The 21,461-nt window shown below is 45.4% G+C and overlaps 1 protein-coding gene across 1 annotated transcript in view; it reads right to left on the bottom strand.

The window, feature by feature from the left end:
• Positions 1 to 21,461, bottom strand: part of MCCC1 (methylcrotonyl-CoA carboxylase subunit 1) — a 79,367-nt gene that overhangs the window by 37,586 nt on the left and 20,320 nt on the right. Inside the window, exons 6-9 of the mRNA XM_088456368.1 lie at positions 21,212 to 21,359; positions 16,960 to 17,081; positions 12,952 to 13,063; positions 1,241 to 1,322 (exon numbers count right to left, since the gene is read on the bottom strand). Of these exons, the coding sequence (XP_088312494.1) occupies positions 1,241 to 1,322; positions 12,952 to 13,063; positions 16,960 to 17,081; positions 21,212 to 21,359 (464 nt within the window). The remainder of the gene's footprint in view (positions 1 to 1,240; positions 1,323 to 12,951; positions 13,064 to 16,959; positions 17,082 to 21,211; positions 21,360 to 21,461) is intronic.

Genomic DNA, 21,461 nt, shown 5'->3' with positions numbered 1-21,461 from the left:
AGCACCCTTTAACGGTCAAGCCAGCCGGCCCTTTACTTATGACACAGGCGCACGCTTGGCACTACTTTGTTGATGCACGTGCGGCTACTGCGCACACAATTCACAAACACAGAAAATATATTATTTTTTTAGCACTTGGGGGGAGCACCCCTGATGGATAGAGCACCCCCTGGACAACACTACAGCACCCCTTTAGGACTGGGACACTGCACAGGACTTTGGAGTGGACACAGCCCCTATGGAGAACTGACTGCACAACACAGTCCAGCCAGCCCCTATGGACTTTGAAGTAGTGGACACAGCCCCTATTAACAACAGCAGCACAGCACAACACAGCCAGCCCCTATGGACTTTGAAGTAGTGGACAACAGCAGCACTACACTACACTACACAGCCCTAACTCCCACCCTCCCTCTTCACTGTCCACAGCCGAGTGAGAAAATGGCGCCGACGCGGGTACCTTATATAGGATCCAAAACCCGCGAGACTCGGAAAGCGGGATGATGACGTTTTGCCTCGATTTCAGATCCGAGTCAGGCGGGAAAAGTCGAGCCTGACTCGGATCGGACTCGGATCGGGGGGGCTCGGGGGGGTTCGGATTTCAGAAATCCGAACCCGCTCACCCCTAGAAATAAACAATATACCTGTGATTGTGTTTTTGTTTTTATTACCTGATCCATTAGGCCTAGGTTTAGGTCCATGTCTGTTAGTTAGAAGTTATCTATAAACTGTAATGGTCGCGAGGACGGGTTCTGTGCCTATTTCATTCTAAGCTCTGCCTCACGCCTCTGAAAATAAGCTTGAGAAAAATTCTAAGGCCCATCTGTAACACAACTTGTTTCCTACCTCCACAGTCCCAAAACCTGCTAGTTATTCACTTAAACATACATACTTACCTAAACTACTTAGTTTTAAATACATACATTTTACTCCATCCAATAGAGTGACTTATACAAGCAATTATTCCACCTAACCTCACTCCCCTAGCTCTCCCCGCTGCTATTCCCAGCCCTATCATCCATGTGCACTGCACATTTACCTCTGTTCCCTGATACACCTTCCAACCCCTCTTTCCCCTATCCACATGCCGGACTTCTTTCTTCCCCCATGTGTCCCATTGTTATACCAAGTGTAATGTATTGAAGCTCTGACACTGATTTGCAGAGATGTCACCAATTAGCGACTGAAGCGTCTATAGAACTTAAACAACATTCAACACCCAGTTACCTTAAAGACATACCTGCACCCACATAGTTAACTGCTTTCGCAGCTCTGACAGCAGCTTCTCCGAGTTTCCTCCTCACTTCAGGACTAATTCCAGGCTGTAGGTATATTAATACAAAATAACTGGTGATTCATGTAAAGGGCTTATCCACCCACATATAATTTCCAACTCCCTACATCCACTTTAGATGTTCTGCTATATTTGTGTTATTACATATGAAGCAGCAAAGCCATGGAAAACCCATTGATACAAACTTCCTATCAAATAGTGAGTAGAGATGTATACTGAGACAGTATACACCTTGGCCATCAGTGCGTTCCCTTAGTACACAAGAGAAGTATAAATAACAAGCATCATAATAGTGATAAATATCAGAGAGGGGCAAAAATCAATTTTGAAAACATATTCAGATTATGAAATTGAAAAGTTCTTTTACTTATCTTTCAGTTCTAAAACTTATTTTAATTTCAAAGGACCAGTGCAGTACAGAAAACATGTAAGTTATAGACCGCAAGTGTCATATATTTTTCATTATAATTAATATTGTACTGCCACTCCTGTTCTACGTGTGCATACTATAGCCTGCCATTAGGATTAAACATGTATGTAGTATGAGGACTGCGGTGAAGGCCTCACACTGGCCTATATCATATGTCAAGTATTAGCGATGATAGTCTAACTTTTCTAGTTGGGAGGTGTATAGTGGACTGTCGCCTACTGTTGCATATAACTTCTTCCTCTCTCAGCATGACTGATACAGCTGTCATTTGGCTTCCTCCTCTTCCTCCTACTCCTTACTGCATAATATACAGGAGAAAAGGCGCAAGGGGTTGGTGAGGTGTTGGGACGAGCCAGACAACTGCTGTTTAAGGTTCGTACATTGCTGGTGTTACAATACTGCCTATATAAATTGCATTTCGACGCAAGTTACAGTAAGTGCAATTATTTGCATTAATTGTGTGATGGGGTGTTCTGCAAGTGCACGGAGGGGCAAACAGTCCACGGCAGCCCCAAGAATCTGAGATAGCAAATATCTATTTATGATAGGCGCCGGTATTTATAGGAAAAGGAGATATCAGTTGGCGCTGTCAAATAAGCAGCTAGTTCAAGTGGAGTTGTCAGCTCCTAATAATACATAGAAAAGAAGAAAAAGGATCTGAACAGCGCTAAATAGTCTTATCAATTAATCAATTTATCAAGGATGGGTATGGTCATAAGAACATCCAAATAAGAGCACAATGTATCTAAAATCAAAAGGATAGTAAATAAATTACCTGAAATATCAATATACACTATAATCAGTGTTCAACATCTACACGGCTTGATTGAGAACATCAATTTATTATAGTATAAAATATATTAAAAATAGTACATTTCATGGACTTTATATTTCATAACATAAACAGCAGAAATAAAAAATACAAAATAATAAAACATCATAAACAGAAAAAAATAAAATATAGAAAAAGAAATAAAGTCAATATTAATAATCAAAAATGGAAAATAAAAAATACGTAAATATTGATCCAGAGAAAAAAAAGTCCAAAAAGAATTGTCCGTATGAATTGATGAATAAAAACAGGATTTTGGTACTTACCGATAAATCCCTTTCTCCGATTCCACAGGGGACACTGGAGTTCAAGACAGTGGGGTATAGACGGTGGTAGAGTAGAGCCTGGCACTTTAAATAATTTAGAAGTGTGACTGGCTCCTCCCCCTCTATGCCCCATCAGCCCCAGTTTAAGAACTGAGCCCGAGAGGAGACGGAGGACAACAGGAAAACGAGGAGAAGGAGAAGACCACAGAACGGAACAATACCGACTGAAGGAAAACAGAGGAAACCACTGCAGGGAACACATGCAGTCACACAACTATATAAAGACCCACAACAGGCAGGTACGCCGCGCCGGGCGGGCGTCCAGTGTCCCCTGTGGAATCGGAGAAAGGGATTTATCGGTAAGTACCAAAATCCTGTTTTCTCCTTCATCCACTAGGGGACACTGGAGTTCAAGACAGTGGGGACGTCCCAAAGCCAACCTCCCGGGTGGGAAGCGCGGAGAACATGCCGACCCTTCGGCCAACCGAACAGGGACCGCATAAACCGGAGGTTCAACGGAAGGCAAGAGCTGAGAATCAAGTGTCGTGAGCCAGGAGACAAACAGAACTCTGTGCGGAACAGACACAGAATACACAGAATACCACAACGTACAGTAGTCGAATGGAATAAGCGGCTAGCGAGAAAACACCCTCAGATGAGAAGCATCAGAACACTGTAAACTCAGCTGAAAACAGACCAAGCCATACTGTTGGGAGAAGAGAACTCCTACCCGAATCCATAGGAGAAGGGCAGTAACCCGAGAAGAAACCTCGAGGAAACCGTACCAGAGTCGGAAACAGGAAGCTGCCACATTTTGCAGATAGCAGAATACCAGCACTGCTGGACATAACTCATATAGATAGAAGTATAACGATACCAATCTACAAAAACAGAGAGTCCACAGACTCCTCACAAAGAGTATACAGGGAGGTAAAAGTCAAGGCCGCACAGTCGCCCTGAACCCTTCTGGAAGTCCAAGTACTACAAAGTTGTTAACCAGCGGAAGGATGAGACCATAGAAATCTCCAAAGAGTGGAGATCACCATGGCCATGAGGCGGCTTCGAGAGGATTGAGATTACAATACCTTTCAGAGGGTCAGACCGCAGTACAACCCATGCTGAGAACAGGAATAAACCAGCAACTGAAACCCTGACGCTAAAGAGAAACAACGGACAACTTCCAACATGATGGAAGTGCATAGGCAGTAGTAACTGCTGGCCTGAACATAGCATGAGAAAAACCAGGAAGATACCAGTCAGGTACCTGTCAGTATGATAAAAATATCAACAGCTACTGAACAGGAAACCCACCAGGCCCCCTGAGTGGAACATAGTGACTGTCACACTTCTATGTAAAGATGTGCAGTAGCCCAGAGATGTGCTCTGGTCCATAACGCCAACAGATTCTAGTAGAATTGGTTCTCAATGTTGTAACTATGCACCCACACTCCAGGAAAATTCTAAAGTGTAGAGCCAACTGATTAAAAGAGCAGATGGCTGCTATGAGGCAGTAAGGGAGAAGAACTCTATGTATGTCAGTTTACATGAAATAGGAGCCTCTACCGAGGCATTAGTGGGTAAGCTCTCACCTGTGAGCGACCAGAAGCCCTCTGGCCGAAATGTAGAATGTCACTGACCTGTTCTATCGCAAAGCAACCCACCACATTAGGAATAGAGAGTAGCTTCAGTGGGCTAAGACCAATGGTCTACAGCACATACTTCAGTCTGGAGATGTGCAGTAGAAAATACTGTGGAAACTAGCAAAATGTTAGTGGAGACAAGAAGGTCGTAAAACAGGACTCTATACCTGAGCCTGTTCCATTAGAGACGTGTATCTGTAGATTATACTTATACCCCAAAAACGGTCTGCTAGTTTAAGTATCCTTACACAAATATTTACAATGTGTATTATGCCCACCAATCTAATATAACCCAGGTCTGTCCCTGCCTAAATCGGTAGGTGGCCCTAGGCCTTCAAGATATGAATTGTACCTAAGGGCCCTTTAGACTCATTCTATTGAGATATGCGACAATAATATGGAGTACCGGAATCGATACTGAGAAGGGTACCTGTACTTAGACATAGAACTCCTTAGTTATCCCAAGCAAAGAAGGGAGATAGCAGTAGTGATAACCCCAGTAGGGTTAAACAGAAAACAGCTTTTTGTTTCCCAATTATTAGGAAATATACATACAAAGAATGGGCGTCTTACAAGCTTGCTACCAAGTGCATCACTGTAATGATAATAGGTCCCCCGAAACGGGGCGCCATACATATAGACTGACATGAACCGAGCTATATAAGTATATATCCTTATATACATGTGACATGTCTAGGGTCCATGCTAGAAGCAATGCCTTAGGGAATTGTGACTATCACTATGTAAGCTGCAGCACATGACTTTAGATTATAGAGCCACCATATAATATGTATGGATATAGCCTACAGCTTCTGGTAATCCCAGGCGGCTTCCCATGCGTGGTATTATAGGTAACCTAATGCTTGTGGAAGTATAGGCCTCCTACACATATACATGTATATACACACACAACCCAATCCCCCGGGAGAGATCGTGTTAAGCGGAGTTATTGTACCAACTACCGCATCAGGAGTCCAGCCTCCAATCGCAGCCTTCTATCAATATGCTAGGTATCAGACATAAAACTGATAACAACAGATCCTACCCCTGCTCTTATGGGAAGGATAAGAAGCGATATCCATATAGGCATACGCATACCTACATACAAATTTAGTAGGTGACGATAATATTGTAAAACTAGAACATGAGCAAAAATTAAAGCCATGGAAGGAACTCCAAGGACAAATTTCACTCTAGCATGTATATGTTTCTACTGCAGGGCTAGTATAAAATACAATATACATAATATATATATATATATATATACACACACACACATATATACATACCATACCCGTGGCTTACCCCCCCGCAGGGGGACTGCTCATGTACCGCGTGTGGCCGTCACTCAGCTACTGTTCAGGGGCAGGATATGGTAGCTGCGTGCTGTCCCAGACTGGTTTCGATCCTGGGACCCTTCTGTTACAGGTGTACTCGCCTTAGCAGGTGAGCCCTTTTAGCGCCAGATTAACCCATTTTTCGAAGTGGGAATCAAAAAGACTACCTCAGTGCTGTGAGGCAGTAATGCCAACAACTACACTAGCCGCACGTTACTAACCTCTTCCTGTATGTGCTGCCGAAGGGAACACATGAGATATAAATAGATGCACATATGCATACCTTCTAAGGTAAGCACAGAAAACTGGTGAAAGGTTTTAAGACCAGCCTATAATGTAGTATATGTGCTGCCACATATATGCATGGGAAGTCTCTTTAAGGCGAGCCCATGTGAGGCATAAGCCTGGGGATGGGACGCCAAAGTGTGCTAACCCTGGGTGAAGGGTATGCTATAACCATAAGTTCTGGCAGCAGCACCAGAACAGTAGAGCTAGTACACCATGAGGCTATGATACTTTACAGGCTGAGATATCAAGCCATTAGATTAAGCTAGGCGCCCTTTGTTAAAGAACGAAGGGAAGCCTGCCAAGCGGCGCTGCATTGGCGGGACTGTCTCGCCAACCCCTCGCTTCTAGCTGTGATGCATCGATTGAACTGACCTCTTTCAGAACCACCTAACGTGGTGTTATGTGCAAAAGGGAATTGGGCTAGTGCCCATACAGCTAGCAACCAGCTATCCACTGTAGCTAGCACTAAACTCCTATTATACAAGGACAGGGCCTCCCCTACCTTTTGCGCTGAAGCACTCCCAGTGTGGTAGGCGTAAGAGACCCACGCTAAAGCACTCCCTGCTGCAGGTAGTGCACTGAGCTATACTGCTTGTGTGCAGGCAGTAACTACAGTCCTTAAAAGGGAAGCAGGGGGGCTGTTTGTTCATGAATACCGCGCTGTGCGTGTGCAAACTGCTACACTCCAGTTAGCACAGCGCTGCTAGCCCCCTTAATAGTATAAAGCGGTGATGCTGTCCTGCTGTGACAGGAGTGTGATGGTCATACAGCGCTGCATCGGGGAGCCGCATTGTGCTGGTATAACGTAAGGCTATTAGCCCTATGTTATAGCTAACAGGGAAGCCTGCTCAGCCCAGCCAGGAGCTGCGGGACGCGGCATCTCCTCCTGAGATTTAGATGAGGAGTGTTGCTAATTCTTAAGATGAGCCTAAGCAAAGACAGTGCTGCCTGCACCGGGAGAACATACAAACTCCACACAGCAAGAGCCGTGGAGAGATCCGAGCCCTGCGCTGATACTTATTTGTAGCTAGCACTATAAAAGCACTCCCTCCTACTTCTACTTTTGTGCTAGCAGCACTCCCAGCGTGGGAGGGGGAGGGAGTCGCATTAATTAACCCTGTTGCAGGAGTTAGGAGGCAGCCGCGCTCATTCAGGCGCTGGTCTGCACTGCATCTTTAACCAGCGGTAGGCAGTGGTGGCTGCCCCGCTGGTTGGGCTGTTGCGTGCCCGCAATTAGGGCCGCGAAGGGGGCGTGGCTTTGCCCCGAGTGCAGCCGCCATTTTAATACTGGGGGGGCTACTGCTGCCTGCTTTAGACGCGGCAGGATGCCCTCCCAGGTACCTCTGAGGTCCCTTCACGGGGGGACTAATGCCGAGTATGTCTGCGCAGCCGCGCTAACGGACCGGCAGACCGCGCTGCTCTCAGATGAGGGCTTAGAGCACGAGCCCGACTACAGATGGCGCAGCTATTATGTATGACGCCCTATCAGTGTGTGCGCGCGCGTGCACTGTAAGGCTCGCCTCTGCCCACTTACTAGGAAAAAGTGGGCTGGGCGTAATGTAGGGAAGAGAACCTTCCTCCCGGCCCTTCTGAGCGGGGTACGGGAGCATCAGCAGACACATCTATAAGGCTGGGCCCTTGTCTCAATAAGGGAAGCCTCTATACGCGGGTACTCCTACACCAAGGATCGCGCTGCTTGTCAGCGCTGCCTCATGTAGAGGGACTCGTCCTGAAGCCCGCCATTACACTACCAATGGCAGATGGCAGGACCTCCCCTGTGCTACACTATTTAGTGAGCAGCGGTGCGGCGTCTGTCATTTGTGTGATCTTACTCACACCGTCCAGCGTTTCTACTCCCATATAGAGAAGGGAGGAACAGGCGTCTCAGTGACAGTCACGGAATCACTGCCGCTTAACACGCACTTGCAGGGGCCCGCGCTCCATCCCCTCGTTAATAGGAGGGGGATGGCTAGGTATAAGCCAGAGACCCGGACGCTGACTGTCGAGTGCAGCGGCAGGTCTCGTCAGCAGCTCCGACACTACCACTTTCACTGGCAGGGGGAAGGAGCCGTGTGTGACAGTCATGCAGTGTGCGCTGTCCCTGAGCCCAGCGTTTTGGCCCACCACTCCAGCTAGTCAGGAGTAGTGGGATATACTTACAGACTGCTGCGGCCGGGTTGCTGGGCAGGGGGGCAAATGAGGAAACACGGACACGAACCGGTTTCAGTTGTGGCGGGTCCTCATGGAGTCCGATGACTCTGTTTAAAGTCCCCCCTCAGGGTCACCGGACACAGACTGCAGTAGCCGTGTGGTGCCCTCCCGGCGGCTCCCACGTAGCAGGCAGACTGCCACAGTAAGCAGCCTGCCTGTCCTCAGCTTGTTAAATAAAAATAAAAAATATGAGAAAGGCTGGAGACAGCCTCATGTGCGACCGGCTCTCTCGGGCACATTCTAAAAACTGGGGCTGATGGGGCATAGAGGGGGAGGAGCCAGTCACACTTCTAAAATATTTAAAGTGCCAGGCTCTACTCTACCACCGTCTATACCCCACTGTCTTGAACTCCAGTGTCCCCTAGTGGATGAAGGAGAAATATATGATCAAAGTATTGATAAAAATTAATTGGTGTGAGAAATATGTCTCCACGAACAGTCTTACCAGAGATGGTAATAAATCTGTAATAAAATGACAGTCACTGGTCTACACGTGTGGGTCCGGAATAATATCCAGCAGATATAATTACCAAACTTCATTCGATGTCCACAGCCTGAGATAAATGCAGTACTGCTACTGAGGAAACTGTGGGCCCTACCACAGCGAAATGTGTTTGGAACCCCACCATTTTACAGCACTTGGATTTCTATGTGGATATCGATTCCGGACCAGCACCACTTTTATCTTCTATAACTCCTTCTTCAAGTACCAACATGCCAGTGCAAGAAAATCTGCATTTATCTCAGGCTGTGGACATCGAATGAAGTTTGGTAATTATATCTGCAGGATATTATTACGGACCCACACGTGTAGACCAGTGACTGTCATTTTATTACATATTTATTACCATCTCTGGTAAGACTGTTCGTGGAGACATATTTCTCACACCAATTAACTTTTATCAATACTTTGATCATATATTTTATTCATCAATTCATACGGACAATTCTTTTTGGACTTTTTTTTTCTCTGGATCAATATTTACGTATTTTTTATTTTCCATTTTTGATTATTAATATTGACTTTATTTCTTTTTCTATATTATATTTTTTTCTGTTTATGATGTTTTATTATTTGTTGTTCATTTTTATAAAGTCCGTGAAATGTACTATTTTTAATATATTTTATACTATAATAAATTGATGTTCTCAATCAAGCCGTGTAGATATTGAACGCTGATTATAGTGTATATTGATATTTCAGGTAATTTGTTTACTATCCTTTTGATTTTAGATACACTGTGCTCTTATTTGGATGTTCTTATGACCATACCCAACCTTGATAAATTTATTAATTGATAAGACTATTTAGTGCTGTTCAGATCCTTTTTCTTCTTTTCTAAGCGACGGTATTTAGACGCATATCATTAGTCCCATGCCGGTGGTCCGCATTTCGACCGCCAGCGTCCTAACTACATCCCCGTTGGGTGACAGTCAGAGAATACAGAAGTGTTTCTACTGTACGTTTTTTTGGTTTTTATTACGTCTTTAGTAAAAACATCCAACTGCATTCAATGCTACAAAGAGCAGTGCTCACACTAGGCAGATGTTTTAAAAGTTGAAGAAACAAAAGTGTTTTAACTTTACGGGGACTATATGTTCACCAAAAATAATCAAACCTACCCTCGACCACGAATTAATTCCACCCTTTTATCTGCGTAGTACAACAATTTTTTAATAAATAAATAGGAGACGTGGCGAGAGGCGAGCGCTGCGATAAGGTGAGAACTGCGGTGAAGGGAGGGGAGGTGTGAGGAGAGGTGAGAGCTGCAGTGAGGAGAAGTGACTGCTACAGAAGGTGGGGTGTGAGAAGAGGTGAGAGCTGCAGTGAGAGAAGGGGAGGTGAGGTGTGATGAGAGGTGAGAGCTGCAGTGAGGTGAGGTGTGAGAAGAGGTGAGAGCTGTAGTGAGAGAAGAGGAGGTGAGGTGTGAGGAAAGGTGAGAGCTGCAGTGAGATGAGGTGTGAGAAGAGGTGAGAGCTGCAGTGAGAGAACAGGAGGTGAGGTGTGAGGAGAGGTGAGAGCTGCAGTGAGAGAAGGGGAGGTGAGGTGTGAGGAGAGGTGAGAGCTGCAGTGAGAGAAGTGGAGGTGAGGTGTGAGGAGAGGTGAGAGCTGCAGTGAGAGAAGGGGAGGTGAGGTGTGAGGAGAGGTGAGAGCTGCAGTGAGAGAAGTGGAGGTGAGTTGTGAGCAGAGGTGAGAGCTGCAGTGAGAGAAGGGGAGGGGAGGTGTGAGGAGAGGTGAGAGCTGCAATGAGAGAAGGGGAGGTGAGGTGTGAGGAAAAGTGAGAACTGCAGTGAGGTGAGGTGTGAGAAGAGGTGAGAGCTGCAGTGAGAGAAAAGGAGGTGAGGTGTGAGGAGAGGTGAGAGCTGCAGTGAGAGAAGGGGAGGTGAGGTGTGAGGAGAGGTGAGAGCTGCAGTGAGAGAAGTGGAGGTGAGGTGTGAGGAGAGGTGAGAGCTGCAGTGAGAGAAGGGGAGGTGAGGTGTGAGGAGAGGTGAGAGCTGCAGTGAGAGAAGTGGAGGTGAGGTGTGAGGAGAGGTGAGAGCTGCAGTAAGAGAAGGGGAGGGGAGGTGTGAGGAGAGGTGAGAGCTGCAGTGAGGAGAAGTGACTGCTACAGTAAGGTGGGGTGTGAGAAGAGGTGAGAGCTGCAGTGAGAGAAGGGGAGGTGAGGTGTGATGAGAGGTGAGAGCTGCAGTGAGAGAAGGGGAGGTGAGGTGTGATGAGAGGTGAGAGCTGCAGTGAGGTGAGGTGTGAGAAGAGGTGAGAGCTGCAGTGAGAGAAAAGGAGGTGAGGTGTGAGGAGAGGTGAGAGCTGCAGTGAGAGAAGGGGAGGTGAGGTGTGAGGAGAGGTGAGAGCTGCAGTGAGAGAAGTGGAGGTGAGGTGTGAGGAGAGGTGAGAGCTGCAGTAAGAGAAGGGGAGGTGAGGTGTGAGGAGAGGTGAGAGCTGCAGTGAGAGAATGGGAGGTGAGGTGTGATGAGAGGTGAGAGCTGCAGTGAGAGAAGGGGAGGTGAGGTGTGAGGAGAGGTGAGAGCTGCAGTGAGAGAAGGGGAGGTGAGGTGTGAGGAGAGGTGAGAGATGCAGAGAGAGAAGGGGAGGTGAGGTGTGAGGAGAGGTGAGAGCTGCAGTGAGAGAAGGGGAGGTGAGGTGTGAGGAGAGGTGAGAGCTGCAGTGAGAGAAGGGGAGGTGAGGTGTGAGGAGAGGTGAGAGCTGCAGTGAGAGAAGGGGAGGTGAGGTGTGAGGAGAGGTGAGAGCTGCAGTAAGAGAAGGGGAGGTGAGGTGTGAGGAGAGGTGAGAGCTGAAGTGAGAGAAGGGGAGATGAGGTGTGAGGAGAGGTGAGAGCTGCAGTGATAGAAGGGGAGGTGAGGTGTGAGGAGAGGTGAGGCATTTGGCCCAGGTTACATTCATTATTTTAAAGTGGGTGTATGGAAATATAAGGGCGAGTCAGGATTTGGGCCTGATTAAGTAAAGCACCCCGGACATTTCCATACCCCCACTGCAAAATTTCTACTTCGATCACTGGGTCGTATCATGTAAATAAAGAGATCCAACCGGGGAGGGGGCCCTGCCTATTTTGTCAGTCCCGGGCCCCAAAATTTCTGACAGCAGCCCTGGTGTACAATCTAGAAGCTTGGTGGAGTACAGTCTAGAAGCTTTGTGGCGTCATTTAAAAGCTTGGCAGTGTACAATCTAGAAGCTTGGTGTCGTGCAGTCTAGAAGCTTGGCAGTGTACAATCTAGAAGCTTGGTGTTGTGCAGTCTAGAAGCTTGGCAGCGTACAGTCTAGAAGCTTGGCAGCGTACAGTCTAGAAACTTGGTGGAATACAGTCTAGAAGCTCTGTGGCGTAATTTAAAAGCTTGGCAGCGTACAGTCTAGGAGCTTGGTGGAGTACAGTCTAGAAGCTTGGCAGCGTACAGTCTAGAAGCTTGGTGGAGTACAGTCTAGAAGCTTTGTGGCGTAATTTAAAAGCTTGGCAGCGTACAGTCTAGAAGCTTGGTGGAGTACAGTCTAGAAGCTTGGCAGCGTACACTCTAGAAGCTTGGTGGAGTACAGTCTAGAAGCTTGGCGGAGTACAGTCTAGAAGCTTGGTGGAGTACAGTCTAGAAGCTTTGTGGAGTAATTTAAAAGCTTGGCAGCGTACAGTCTAGAAGCTTGGTGGAGTACAGTCTAGAAGCTTGGCAGCGTACAGTCTAGAAGCTTGGTGGAGTACAGTCTAGAAGCTTGGCGGAGTACAGTCTAGAAGCTTGGTGGCGTACAGTCTAGAAGCTTGGTGGAGTACAGTTTAGAAGCTTGGCGGAGTACAGTCTAGAAGCTTGGTGGCGTAATTTAAAAGCTTGGCAACGTACAGTCTAGAAGCTTGGTGGAGTACAGTGTAGGTGTGATTGTGTTAGTGAAGAGTTTTTAACTTCCTAACAACATTTATCCGAGAAATGTGGAGAGGTACAGAAAAAATTACATAAAATTATATTAAAAAAAATTGGTTATTGCATTATAAATAAGGTGGCACCAACAGGAAAAGCAAAATAGCAAAAATAACATATAAAATGGTTTCTCAAAATTGCATCATATGGAAAAATAAATGTAGACTGGATTCTTATTATGCCTTTTTAAAGATCAAACTTGCAGTTTTATGATACTATATAACCATTTAACAAGCTTACCCCAGGCGCTTCCTCAATGATTTTCTGGTGTCTTCTCTGTACACTGCAGTCTCTTTCAAATAAATATACTGCATTTCCGTGTTGGTCACCAAACACTTGCACTTCTACGTGTCTAATACAGAGACACCCAGTTTAGACTAAGATCATATATATTTCGATAATTTGTGACAAAGATCAACAACTGGTTTTATACATTAATTCACATATAGCAGAAATGTGCCTTCTAATACACAACTAGCATTGGTTGTTCCATTTTCACCTCTTTGTTTACATGCATAAAGAGTAAATAATAAAAGTCATGGAAGATGGTCCACTTGAGCGAATAAAAAAATGTCTCCCAACTCATTAGGTTGTGTGGATTTAGCTCCACATGGTCAAATACACTGTCATGGGAAAAGCAAATGTGTAATCATATAATCATATTACAAAATAGTTAAAATAGTTACACTAAAAGTGAACCTGTCATACAGGTTTGGAAAGGACAACAATAGTCATAAAATGCTGCTAGCATACACAGATATTCTACAAGATACTAGATATGCACACCATTCTATGGAATAAGGGTTATCACATGTGCTGCTCTACTCTGTCTAGTAAAAAAAGAGGACTATGGAATAATCTATATGACTCTAAGGGCCATATTCAATTAGGCTGCGAAAAAGGGTTATTTATCCACTGTTTGGGCGCCCAAACAGGTCATTTCTGCTCGTACCCCCCTGGGGCTGTGAGCTGAAATGGTGCGCCGTCAGATAATAGCACCCAACAGGAGCAACAATTGAATAGCTCCTGTCGGGCGCGTAGGGGGGGCGATACAATTGAATACCGCCCTAAGGGCAAAATTTATTAAGAATCATGTTTGATCGAGATTGCAATCTCACTTGAGCTTAGCCTTTTTTTCCAACTCGCAAAATTACTAAAGGCAAACACGTGAACTTGTAGGAAACGAACATCGAAACTCGTACGAGTTTACAAAACACGACCAATCACACCATCAGCCAAACTCAAAAGTACTTTCCATAGGAAACAATACAACACACAAATTTACCAAGAATCGAGTTTTAAAACTCGCATGAGAAATTACCAACTCTCAAACAAAATAGACTTTTCAACTAGACTACCTCCTAAGGTGAGTGTTTGCATGTGTTTGGATGTGTTTGCATGTGTTCACAGATGTTTCAAGTTGCAATTAGTGGGAAAACAATGATGATGCCTATTAAAGGGGATAAATGAGCGTTTTGTGTGAAGCAATTTATGGCAGAATATACTACCATTGCTATGTGGCTGGGATTTCTGAGGCTCTACCACCAGGCTGGAAGGACCCAGGAGCAAGAAACTGAGCAGGCTCATGAGGTAATGTGAGTATCACAAATGCTGCTAAAGCCATGGTTTTTTAGGAGGCATTTGGCCAATGGCAAGGTCATACAGATGTTCTGGATGAACCATAAGAACATATTCCATCTGTATGACCAAGTCAAACTGGACCTAGACCCTGACACAGCACGTTCCCCCTCTGTCTCGGGCCTGCATTAGATTCTGGCTGTGTTGCACTTTCTGGCTACTGGTAATTTTCAGTCTGTGACCGGCAGAATTCTCGGGATTATCCTACTCAACATTCTCACGGTACCTAACTTAGGTAATGGTGGCATTTCACCCACTATTGGATAACTGCATCTGCTTCCCTAGCCAGGAGTCACAGTGGCATGCACTCAGGGTAGCTTTTTTTTTTAGCATTGCGGACATGCCTAATGTTCTGGGTGATATGGTATTCTTGTGGTGGTTCAATGTGATCGCAGCATATCGTCCAATTAGCACATGGTGGGATTTCATGACCTCCTCCACAATGGCCATGTTCTCCTTCACAGAAGAATTCAGATTGTGCCCAATCTTGGTCTTGCCCCTCTGCCTCGGCGCCTCATCACTACTGCCTGTACTGCTCAATGTGGCCTCTTGAGACCTCCTCCACCTCACTCTCCCTGCCATTCCTCTGCCCTGAACATATTCCTGTCCCTCTCCCTATACAAACACAAAACACACAGAAACAAAAGACAAACTAACACAAACCTCCTCTACACACACAAAAAAAACACTGACAGGACAAAAGAAGAAAACACAATCAAGAAAGACAGAAACATGAGACAAAAAGATATATGACAAGAAAATAAATAAGCACAAAACAATTTCCACATACCAAGCAGCAATAAATTCCAATAGCCAAAAACCTACACCACTAAACACTCTCCTCGCTGTTCCTCTGCAACATCTAACTAACAAAACCCTCAAAGGTTGGGCTGTTTGTGGCATTTTTATATGCTTGGGCAGTGTGTATATGACGTGACTGCTTCAATCCGAACATGTTTCCAGGATGATGCATACATTCTCATGTGTGTTTTATAAACGCATCCATTCTCACACATATTTTGCCAAAAAGAACACGTTTGCATACACCATCGAAAAAAATGATTTTGCAAAAACTCACTTCTTTAGTTTAGTCTGGGAAAACTCATGCGTGTTTGTACTGTAGGAATTTGTTTGAGTTTAATCTCGCCCAAACACAATTCTTAGTAAATGTACCCCTAAGGAACAATGGCCCTGATTCAGAGCCGGACGCAAGTGGCTGCTCGTTCGCTCCGAGCGATGTTTGCCCAACTGCGCATGCGTACGGATCGTAATACGCATGCGCGAACCACTCAGTGCGGCCGAAATTCATGTGCTCGCAAAATAGCGAATGCCTGATAATTTGAGTGACAGAAAGAGGCGTATGTGGGTGGTAACAGGGGAAGGTGCTTGAAAACGGGGAGTGGAGATCCGATCGCAGGCGTGCTTAAAGGTCAAAACGGGCGTTTTATGGGTGTGCATAGTTAAAACAGCAGCGTCATTGACCACGTCACTGGGTTATTTTATAGCCAGAACTGCTCGCAAAATTGTGGTAGCAAAAACCAACCACAAGAATAGCGAGCAGTTCATACCCTGGTCGATGTACTCGATTAATCTAATAAATAGCGGACATGACGTAGGATGCGAGCGGCCAGGGGGCGTAGTTTCCCAAAAAACGAACGCAAGTTTTGTTCGCTCGTTCAGACCTAGAGGCGTGAACAGACCGCAAACAGTGAACGGTTCATTTGAATAGCCACCCCTTGTTTTAGAACGAACGACCGCAAATAGCGAGTGGGTCTGAATGAGGGCCAATAACTGTAAATTACTTAATTTTACGGGCAAATCATGCAACATATCAAAAATTACTTTTAATAAACATTGTGATTACAGCAATCACAGGAAATTAAGATCAAGCATCTGGCGCTTGCTAAATGCATTTCATTTTCCCTAAAAGACAGGGCACTATAAAAAAAATAATATAAAAAAAATAATAATAATAATAATAATGTTATTTATAACAATTTATGCTTTACATTTGCATTTAAAACACAAAATAAACTTAACAGAAAAGAGAGACATTAGTGAATGGACAATAGTGAAATACGTAAGTAAACAGTTGAGTCTTGTGTCTGTTTATGAAGGTTTCCACAGTGGAGGCCTCTCTAACTGTGCGGGGAAGCGAGTTCCATAGAGTCGGAGCTGCAAAGCTAAAAGCTCGACCCCCAGATGACTACAGGGAGATTCTAGGTACTGTTAATAGTCCTTCATCTACAGATCGTAGTAATCTAGCCAGGCAGTAAGGAATCAGAAGCTGCTTCAGGTACCTTGGGCCCTGGTTATGTAGGGCTTGACTATCATGCAGTGTACTAACATCATTTCCATTTGAATGCTTTTTCTATAGTACCACAATTTAAAACAGTTCCTGACTCCATCACCCATTACTGATAGCCAGGGCCCAGAGACAGGAGATCATGCAGAAGTCCATTATCTCTAGAATTACAATTATAAGCGACACCATGCATTAAAGTGATATATCTACTTTAAAATGAACAAGTCAAAGGTTAAATTTAAAAAATTCTATGTATAAGCACTCTATTATAAAGAAGCCCACCATCCAGACTCTGGATACCTTACCTGGGATCGTCCACAAACTTTTCAATTAACATGACATCATCATTGAATGATTTTCTTGCTTCTCTTCGAGCAGACTCTAATTGCTCCAGAAACTCCTCTTCGGACCTTGCAATTCTCATGCCCTGAGTTACAGTAATAAATATTTAGCTGAATCATTAAACTGTATTTTCATGTACTAGAATTGGGGTTTATCTTCTTTATAGCTAAAGAATACGAGAAAGAAGCCGATAACACAGATAAGCTGTTGTCCCATCACAGTAGCAGATGGTTCTTCCCAATAAAACTCTGAGCTAAGGCCCCTTTTCTGCGATTTACAGTCTGCATTATGGATACAATAATTCTGTATTACACTAATTATTTCTATGGTTTATGACTGGGTAGCCCGGTGGCAAAGTGGTTAGCATTGCTGTCTCACAGCACTGAAATCATGGGTTCAATTTCAGCCAGGCCCTATGCTCCCACCTCTAAGCTTGGTGGGAAAGTTACACATTCTGTGCACAGTGCTGCGTAATACAATTGCTGCTGAGACCCGTCTGAATGACCCCCTAAATCAGCTGCATTGATTTGTGTGAAGCAAAAATGTCAGCATTTACCACCAGTGCTATTCACTGCATGTGGCTGGGATTTCAGAGGCTCTACCACCAAGCTGGAAGGACCCAGGAGCAAGAAACTGAACAGGCTCAATAGGTTATGCAGGTACAACAGTGGCTGCTCAGGCCACTTTTTTTAGGAGGCATTTGAACCTGAACGCATTGGCCGATGGCGAGGCTGAACCATAACAACATATTCCATCTGCATGACCAAGTCAAACTAGACCTAGACCCTGACACAGAACGTTCCCACTCTGTCTCGGGCCTGCATTAGCTTCTGGCTGTGTTGCACTTTCTGGCTACTGGTAATTTTCAGTCTGTGATCGGAGCTCTCGGGATATCCCAGTCAACATTCTCACGGTACCTAACTCAGGTAATGGCGGAATTTCAGCCACTAATGGATACCTGCATCTGCTTCCCTAGCCAGGAGTCACAGTGCCATGCAGTCAGGGTAGCTTTTTATAGCATTTCGGGCATGCCTAATGTCCTGGGTGATATTGACTGCACTCACAACGACTGCCCAGATGGCATTTTTGCGACGGGTCGATGTTCTGGCAGCCTTTCATCAAAACAGCATATGGAGGGAGTTCATGACCTCCAGCACAAGGGCCATGTTCTCCTCCACAGAGAATTTCACATTGTGCCCCGTCGTGGTCTTCCCCTCTGCCTGGGCACCTCATCACTGCTGTCCGTACTGCTCAACAGGGCTCCTGAGCAACAACCTCCTCCACCGCACACTGGGGGTCATTCAGACCCGCTCGATGTTCCCCACTGCACATGCGCACGACGGAGGGAGCTCCGTCGTGCGCATGCGCGAGACCCGGTGAGCGACGGGCTTTCCATCGCTCCGGGTCTCGCACCAAAGGGGGCGTGCTGTCGATGTTGATTGACAGCACGCCCCCTTTGGTGGGCGTGCCGGGGGCATGCCTGCCAGACGGAGGCGTTCCTATGGGAACGCCTACCGTCTGAAGCCGGCCCCACTGACATCACTAGTGATGTCAGTGGGAGTGATTTTGGCTCTGATAGAGCCAAAATCACTCCAGGGCTTGTGGCAGGGAGACCCTACCGCAGGGTCTCCATCGCAAGTCCGATGGTCGCGATGGTCAAGACCATCTTTTTGGCCGCTCGCATATGTTGTGGGTGGTCACCCACAGCTATACGAGCGGCTAGGAGGCCGCTCCATTTTCATGGAGGAGGGCCCTGGTCAGAGCGTCCGGCTCTGAATCAGGCCCACTCTCCCTACCTCTCCTCTGCCTGGACATATTCCTGCCCCCCTCCCTATACAAACACAAGACACACAAATAAAATACAAACTTACACAAACCTCCTATCCTACTACCCACACACACACCACAAACACACAAACACCACTGACAGGACAAAAGGAAAAAAAACAATCAAGAAAGACAGAAAAATGAGACACAGATAAATAACAAGACAATATTAACACAAAACTTCCACAACCAAGCAGCAATCGATTCCACTAGCCAAAAACTGTCCTACACCACTAAACACACTCCTCACTGTCCCTCTGCAAACTCCAACCAACAAAACCCTCAAAGGTCGGACTGTTTGTAGCATATTTATATGCTTAGGCAGTGTGTACATGACGTGACTGCTTCAACCAATCAGAACATGTTTCTAGGATGATGCATGTTTTAAAAACACATCCATTCTCTCACGTGTTTTGCCAAAAACTCGCATGATAAATACATTTGCTTTCACCATCGAAAAACACTATTTTTCAAAACTCACTTCTTGTTAAATTTGAGTTTGCTCTGGAAAAACTAATGCATGTTCGTTGGAACCTGTTCGAGTTTAATCTCCCCCAAACTCGATTCTTAGTAAATGTACCACTTAGAATACAAGGGATTCGCTATGTTATTTTCATTTAGTATTCTCAGTTTTGCCATGAGACCCATTCATTAAGGATCCCAACAGACCACCAGGTCTGTTGGGAGTCCTCAATGTCTCCTTACTTAAGGAACTCTCCTGCTACAAAATAACTTCGTATTTCTGAAACTTTCTTAAGAGCCTCAGGGGTGGTTTAAGAGAGGTAGGAGCCCGTCTGCAGCTTCCATGTGAGCCTCCTCTCTGGCAGCGCAGTAGACTCTGGCTTTTCACAGATCTCCAGGAACATGGCGTCCATGCTATGTTCCCAGAGACTTTTCTATTGGCCGCCACAACTTTTTCCTGGTGATTTCTGTCTGCAGTGCCGGCCGACAAAGGGGTCCGTTGAGGTAAGTATAAATATACGGGTGCAGGGTGTGCGGTGTGGGCCCCATGTACTGAGGGACTCGTGTGCACTGCACACCCTGCACCCATTATAGATACATCAATGGAACCAGTTGATAGCTCTTTCCTTATGGCTACCTACCAGTGATCCTGACACCACAGCCCATAGGCACAGTTATGCCTTGAGCATTTCATAACTGAATGCCTAACATAAGGAGTAGAATGGATAAAAAAGCCTCACATACAGTAGCAAATACATTGTTAAAGTTATTAAATGTAGACCGTGGAGGTATATGGTGGAATGATACGGTTTGCGTGTCATGCGCACTGGCATATTAAATGTTGATGCAGCAATAAGGGAATATCTTTGGCTGCCAATATTAGTGAATGACAGAATGGGCGTCAGTCTGAGTCAGACGCAATGTTGACATTGCACACATTTGAGTGATTTATTTCTTCTGAGAATGTGTCTCAGTCGCACTGAGCATGCGTTCGGAGTATGTGCGCACAGATTCGCAGTTACGATTCAGACACATGGTCTGAGAAATGTCTTGAAAATGTATTGAGATTTCTCGGGCAGTGAGTGGGAGATGACAGGGAGCGAGCTATGCAGACACGCAAACATGGTACGTCTTTATGGGTGTGTTATGGGCGTGTCACTGAAGTAGTTGCGAACTCAGGTGCATAATCATTCGTATTGGAGTCCATACTCTGATGGCGGATATGTTCAGAATAATGACGCCTAACATCTCAACACTTATCAGAATACCTTCACTGGCATCCCGACCGCCGGGATCCCGAAGGAAAGTAGCGGGGTTAGGGGGAGGGTTATGGGTTAGGCACTAAGGGGGAGGGTTAGGCACTAAGGGGGAGGGTTAGGTTTAGGGTGCAGGGAGGGGGAAGTTAGGTTTTACTTACCTAGAGCTGTTGGGATTGTAACCTGGTCGGGATTCTCACTGCCGGGATCCCGAGCGCTGGCATCCCGTACCCATCTCTGATAGAGATTCTGTAATTAGCATGGGACTGATGCAAGTTTCCATGGTAAAGACAATCAAGGTGTTGTTTCAATCCTTGCACATGCAGACGAACGCTTGTACACCAGGGAAGGACTTGTAGCGGTATTTGCATAAAGTCATAGAAAAATTACCGTCATACTGTAAAACGCGGACGCTGCAGCATCAGGCAAAATGTAACCTGATGGTGAGCAGTGTTTTTCCTATTTTTGTATTGTTGTTAAGCATGTAAAATCAACAAGATACTAAATGGAAAAAAAAATGTGTCTAGTGTTCTATATATCTAGTGTTCTATATATCTTAAGGATCATATAGTTAGTTAATATCCAGCATATATTGATTCATGTGATGAAACATGATAGTATTATCACTTAGGCTAGAATCAAGTCAATGCTACATAATCAGCGAACTTACCTTACCACCTCCCCCACGAACAGCTTTAATCATCACGGGATACCCGATAGTCCCAGCCTGTTCTTTAAGGTGTTTGTCAGATTGGTCTTCCCCATGGTATCCCTCTATGATGGGCACACCTGCAGCTGACATGATGGACTTTGATGTGCTTGGAAGAAAAGTATGCATGTAATTGGTATGTAGTTTAGTTTTTATTGTCATGTATACTACAAATGTATACTTTGTTACATCTTATGAAGGAACAATTGTA

The sequence above is a fragment of the Taudactylus pleione genome, unplaced genomic scaffold (assembly GCF_031769625.1).
Source record: "Taudactylus pleione unplaced genomic scaffold, aTauple2 ptg000702l, whole genome shotgun sequence".
Lineage (NCBI taxonomy): Eukaryota > Metazoa > Chordata > Amphibia > Anura > Myobatrachidae > Taudactylus > Taudactylus pleione.
Note: the sequence above shows the minus strand (reverse complement) of the source record. Positions and strands in the feature narration are given on the sequence as shown.